The sequence below is a fragment of the Rhagoletis pomonella genome, unplaced genomic scaffold (assembly GCF_013731165.1).
Source record: "Rhagoletis pomonella isolate Grant_MI unplaced genomic scaffold, Rhpom_1.0 Rhpom_scaffold_07006, whole genome shotgun sequence".
Lineage (NCBI taxonomy): Eukaryota > Metazoa > Arthropoda > Insecta > Diptera > Tephritidae > Rhagoletis > Rhagoletis pomonella.
Genome location: NW_023465537.1, coordinates 2,255 through 8,525, shown reverse-complemented (window position 1 = coordinate 8,525; position 6,271 = coordinate 2,255). Strand labels below are relative to the sequence as shown.

The window sequence follows — 6,271 nt, the reverse complement described above, 5'->3', positions numbered from 1 at the left end:
ATGAATTGCTTAAACTTAGTAGTATGTTTTCAATGAAATGTGTGGTTTTAACAAAATGCCATAAAATTAATCACACAAACATACATTTTGTACAACTGCGGTTCTATGTATTACGACGAGATTCTATCTCTTGGCATATAGGATCTCGCACATGATTCCCCCTTTAAATCTCGCCATGAGCGGTGAAGTCATCAGTAACATCTGGAGATGTGTCGCAAATAAAATCCAAATCATCTTCGTTAGCTATATTGTGCAAAACGCAACAGGCTCGAATGAAGTGGCAAGGTTTTTCCATTCCTCTGAGCTTACAGTAATATAACTGACGGAATCTTTGTTTCAACATGCCAAACGAGTGTTCTATAGCGATACGTCCAGAGCTCAGATTCAAATTAAAGTATTTTTGGGCATTTGTTAAATGCCCATTATCTCTGTAGGGCGTTACTAAATATTTCTTGCAGGGATATGCAGAATCACCCAAAACGTAGTAATCTAAAATAAAAATGCTGTTCTTATTCAAATAAGATTTTTTCATGTTTTGATTAATTTTACTTACCTCCACAATACGACGGCAACTTATCGTAAATAGTGGAGTTTTGTAAAACCCAACTGTCGTGACTAGAACCAGGATATCCCACGAAAATGTTTATAAACTTCTTCTTTTCATTACATATCGCTTGCAGACAGATAGACGTAATTCCCTTCCTATTTATGTAATCGTCTTTTGGTCTCTTTGGTGGGTCAATTTGGTTGTGGGTTCCATCAATGCAAGAGGCGTGTGAGAGTATCGATCGCGAACGGACGTGTTTTTTATCGCTCTGGTTATGGTGTTAAAAAGTATAACAATATTGCAAAGTGTAAAGTTAATAGTTGCATTATTGGATTAATAGTGTGAAAAATAACGATTTAAACTAATAAGCCAACCAATAAGTCGAAATAAAAATAAAGATCAAATAAGCAAAATTGACAAATAATAGCGCGCATTTAAGTTGATGTACATACATACGTATGCATATTAATCCAAACATAGCGGCTGCTGAGTGAGTGCGAAGATGTCGGAATGCGCGAAATGCCGAAAAGGCGTCAGAGGAGAGTCGGGTGTGCGTTGCCAAGGTGTGTGTGGGAAAGTGTACCATAGAACGCAAGCATGTGCGTCGGCTGACGATTACAGCCTAAAGGCACTAGAAAACTGTCCCCTCCTACGCTTCATGTGCGACAACTGCATGATGTACATAGCCAATGTGGATGAAGCTCTTAGAGAAATGATAGGTATAGCTGAGGCCAACAAGATGAATATAATAGAACAAAAGACAGATATTGAAAAAATGTTAAAAAATCACAGCAAAGAGGTAAAAATGTTAGTTGATAGTATAAAGAAGGCAAACCAAGAAAAACTTGATGCAATAAAAAGAGTTGAGGGGCTGTGTAAAGCAAACAAAGAGAAAATGGATAGGGTAGATTCATCCACTAGTGAGCTGCAAACAAAAACAAGAAATAATTAGCGAGGTGAAGAAAGTGACAACTATAAGCCAAGAGAAAGCACAAAGTGGTGTGGGTGTATCGTATGCCAATGCATTGAAAGGTATTCCTCCTATAATTGTCAGGCCGAAAAACAAACAAGCGGCTGAGAAGACTAGGGTGGACCTTAATAAGATCGATGCATCTGATATGAGAATTGATAGAGTGTCAAATAAGAATAACGGGGCAGTGGTTATAAACGCAAATAGCGTTTCAGATAAGGACAGAATAAAATCTGCTCTAGCAGACAACTTAAATAAAGAAGTGTACGACATCACCGAACCCAAAGTTAATACGCCTAAAATTTTGTTAGCGCACATAAACGCTGAATATTCTGAGACGGAGATAATAAATAAGATAAAAGCTCAGAATAGCTATTTAAATGATGCGAGTTTGAAATGTGTAAAAATATTTAAGTCCAGGCGCAGTGGTGAGGCATTTCCTTCATTCAGTGCAATAATAGAAATTGAGCACAAATTCTTCCTGCAGGTATTGGAGTCAAAGAGACTTAATATTGGGTGGGATCGATGCCCCGTCTATGATGGGCAAACCGTGAGAAGATGCTACAAGTGTCTGGGCTTCAACCATAGCTCTAACAGCTGTAACAAAAAGCTTAGGTGTAGCAAATGCATGGGAGAGCACAAGTCTGAAAGTTGCACTGACAGTAGCCAAAAAGAAGTTTGTGGAAATTGTTGTGATGCTGTTAAAGAGTTAGGGCTAAACCTGGATGTAGCGCACAACGCATTTAGTCGTGAATGTCCTGTCTATATTAGGAAACTGAAACTAGAGAAACAAAGAGTAGGATGTTAGCAATTAGGTGTAATGGAAAAGCGTAACAGTTACTTAAAATGCGTGTATCTTAATATAAATAGTATAATAGCCAATAAAGCCGAGCTTGAAAGGCTTCTTGAGACTGTTGATCCGGATATAGTTTTATGCTCCGAAACATGTACAACAGAGGAAATAAACGACTCCGAAATCAAGTTTCCAACTTATCAGTTTATTAGATGCGACTCGTATAGTAGACACACTGGCGGGGTAATTGTAATTTTGAGAGACACAATAGACTTTAAAATAATAATAAATAGATCCACTGATAAAAATGTCTGGTGGTATAGTGGTACAATTGAGAAATTTTGAAACCAAATGGAAAATCGGGGTAGTCTATCACTCACCCAGTTCGAGTGATGCAGATTTTCTGACATATATGGAAGCCATTTTGTCCGAAACATGCGCTAACATGGTAAATACCATTATTATTGGGGATTTTAATATAAATATGAATATATCATCGACATATAGTAGGAAGCTTAATGAGATATTCTCTCAGCAGGCAATGAAACAGTTAATCAACTTTGATACCAGGGTTACTGCACAGTCCGAAACGCGCATCGACTTGTTATACTCTAACACTAATGAAGTTTCATGTGAAAAAGCTGAGGAACATAGAATAACGGATCACGATACCATAATGTTCAAATGCAATATAAAAAAACAAGGCGAAATCAATAAACTCTCTGAATTAATTTCTTGGGATAAGTACAGCCCAGACAACCTCATAAATCTTTTGAGACAATGCCACTTTGCAAACCTGAATAGTTTCAATATTGATGATATGCTCGAACATATCAACCTTTGTTTGATTTCGAGTATGAATCAACTAACTTCTCGGGTACAAAGGCGGGTTAAACTTAGAAATAAATGGTATGATAGACAACTGACTGACACTAATAAAGAAAAGTTTAGGTTACACCAAAGGGCAGTACTCACTGGTGATTGGGTAGATTACAACAACATAAAGAAAGAGTATAAGAAAATGATCAAAATTAAGAAAATTCAGTATATGGAACACAAGGTAGAAAATAATAGAGGTGATAGTCGTTTAATGTGGAAATATTTAAAGAATATTCTTAATAATACGGGTAACAGAGACAATATCAAAGAAGTTCTCATCAACGGAAAAATATACAGAAATAGTATGGTAATCGCCGAAGAACTAAACAAGTACTTTGTGGATAGTATCGTCGACATAAATAGTAATATAGAGAACGTAAATTGTGAACAGTTACGACAGGAAGACAGTCGAGGCACCTTTAAATTTGAGAAAATTACCTCAGAGGATGTTATCCTTATAGTGAAGAAATTTAAGACTAAAATTGGTGGAAATAATTTATTATCTGACGGTGTTATAAAGGATTCAGTTGAATACATGGGACACTTTTATGCCTTATTAATAAATAAGAGTCTTGAATCAGGAACAGTATCAAAAGAATGGAAAATCTCGACCATAGTTCCGGTAAAAAAAGTGAAAAAAACTGTAAAAGCCGAGGAAATTAGACCAATTAATACACTGCCTAGCATGGAAAAAATCTTGGAAAATGTGGTAAAAAATCAGTTGGTGCGCCACATTGAAAGTAATAACATACTCATTAAGGAGCAATCAGGTTTTAGAGCTAAACACTCTTGCGAGACTGCGCTAAATTTTGTTATATCCCAGTGGAAGGAAGACCTTAACTCGAAGATGAATATCGTTGCGGTTTTTATTGATCTCAAAAGAGCTTTCGAGACCATTGACAGGGCAAGAATGTTGAAAAAGCTCGAATGCATTGGTATTGAAAACACGGAGCTTAACTGGTTTCGAAGCTTTCTCTCAGATCGTATGCAACAAACTGTAATCGAGTCAAGTGTGTCAAATAAAGTGGCAGTCAATATTGGGTTGCCGCAGGGATCGGTATTGGCCCCAGTACTTTTTAATATTTACATTAACGACATAAATATGGCACTCAAGCACTGTAAGTTAAAACTGTTCGCTGATGATACACTGTTAACGATCAGTGACAGAAACTTACAGACTGCGATGACTAAAATGCAAGAAGACTTGGATTCTTTGTACAAATGGTTGTGTTTAAATAAACTTAAGTTGAATGTAAAAAAGACACAGTTCATGATCCTCACTAGAGCAGTTAATCTTGGAACCACCAGTTACAATTTAAAAATCAAAGAGGAAGAAATTGAGGAAGTTAAACTCATTAAGTACCTGGGTATATATATAGATAATAAACTTAAATTTGATGAGCATGTTGAGCATACAGTGAACAAAATTGCGAAAAAAATTGGTCTTATGAAAAGATCTTGTAAGTATCTGAGAAGAAGGTATAAAACCCTGGTCTATAGATCTATAGTAGAACCACATTTTATATACTGCCCAACAATCTTCTTCTTAGCAAGCGACGCAAATATCGAGAAATTGCAAAAAATGCAAAATAGAGCTATGAGGTTCATATTAAATAAGCGTTACGATACACCTACACAGGAGATGATCACAGATATGAATTGGTTGAGTGTTAAGCAACAGGTTTTCTATCATGCTATGAAATTCGTATACAACATAAAGAACGGTAAACTTCCAGACTATCTGAGCGACAATCTTCGGTATATAAATGAAACTCATTCATATATACTCAGGGAAAACAATTGCTTTAGACTCCCACTTTATAGAACAAAGGTAGACAAAAAAAATATATTTTATAAAGGTTTAAAGTGTTTTAATGAGTTACCGCCACATGTAAAAGACTGTGATAACTTTGTTGCTTTTAAAAGACAACTATTTGATCACTGTAAAACTCTGGCTATTAGGTAGGAGAGCACGGAACGGAATGGAAACCAGGCCTTTCCATCCGACCAAGCAGCAAATGATCTAGCATACGAAAGCTTCCGTCTATGCCCAACAGCCCGACCATAACGCGGAGCGGAAACTAGACCTTTCCGCCCGCCTCACATCACGGAATCCAGCGTCAGGGTTTGCATATTAATGACGACGGGAACATGGATCGGAGACTCGGCCTTTCCGACCGTGACTATCAACTCGTGAGCAACGCGGAGCGGAAACAAGGTCTTTCCGCCTGCTGCACATAGTACATATTTAAAGGTAGACTGGAGACTAGGCCTCGCCAGCTACCAAACTAGTTAGACAATATACATTTATATAGGTTATTTGATAGTTTTAGAAACATAAACAGCTTTGTAATTGAAAATTTAAACTTACATATACGCATACTTTGTTATATATTAAAAATACCTATCTGTACTTTTAAGTCGCAAGACTGTAACAAATAAATAAATAAATAAATAATCATATGATAGGTTATATAACAATAACTATGAATAGGAAGCCAAGGACCTCTTGCATGGATTACCTATTGCCTTAGAAAAGTAGCATTTACGGTTGAAAAATTCGCTTGATTCTAGTTTTTGCTGTTGAGTAATCCATTTTATAACATCTGGACTCAATGAGCTAATAAACATAGTAACTCTGGCAATTATTTTACATACTGATGACAGGCATAGATTAAAACGATCCCCTAAGTCTCTATAGCTGCAGGCTTCATGTCCAGCAAACCATAAAAACACGAGTAAATGAGTTTTTTCTGAGAGCCTTTTGTCAGCCCTTAAATTGTTGTAAAAGTCCGAAACAGATCATCTTTGGCTAAGGCTTTCAAATAAGTTTCTGGAAATGCGGAAATGCATTCGAAACTCTTTTTCCGTGTAACTCGGCACTGTCAACTCTATATAATTCAACACACAATTTCGTGGATTTTTTTTCTTGTAGAAACAAACCAATATCATCTGATCTTAGTTCTTCTACGATCATACGTTCTTCCTCATCTTCGCTTTCCGATGAGGACGACTCCATTAACATCGAAACTACAGTGGCAATCATCCGCTTTCTTGTCGTTTCTACGTAATAAGTATGTAC

The 6,271-nt window shown here is 36.6% G+C and overlaps 1 protein-coding gene across 1 annotated transcript; it reads right to left on the bottom strand.

Moving 5' to 3' along the window:
* Positions 1 to 309: 309 nt before the first annotated feature.
* On the bottom strand, positions 310 to 2,720 carry LOC118755673 (putative nuclease HARBI1; the record flags this gene model as incomplete). Its single annotated transcript, XM_036490500.1, has 3 exons — positions 2,691 to 2,720; positions 554 to 815; positions 310 to 489 (listed from the first exon to the last, which is right to left on the bottom strand). Coding segments are annotated over exons 1-3 (472 nt in total), but the record flags the coding sequence as incomplete, so codon positions are not given.
* Between the last annotated feature and the right edge of the window lie 3,551 nt (positions 2,721 to 6,271).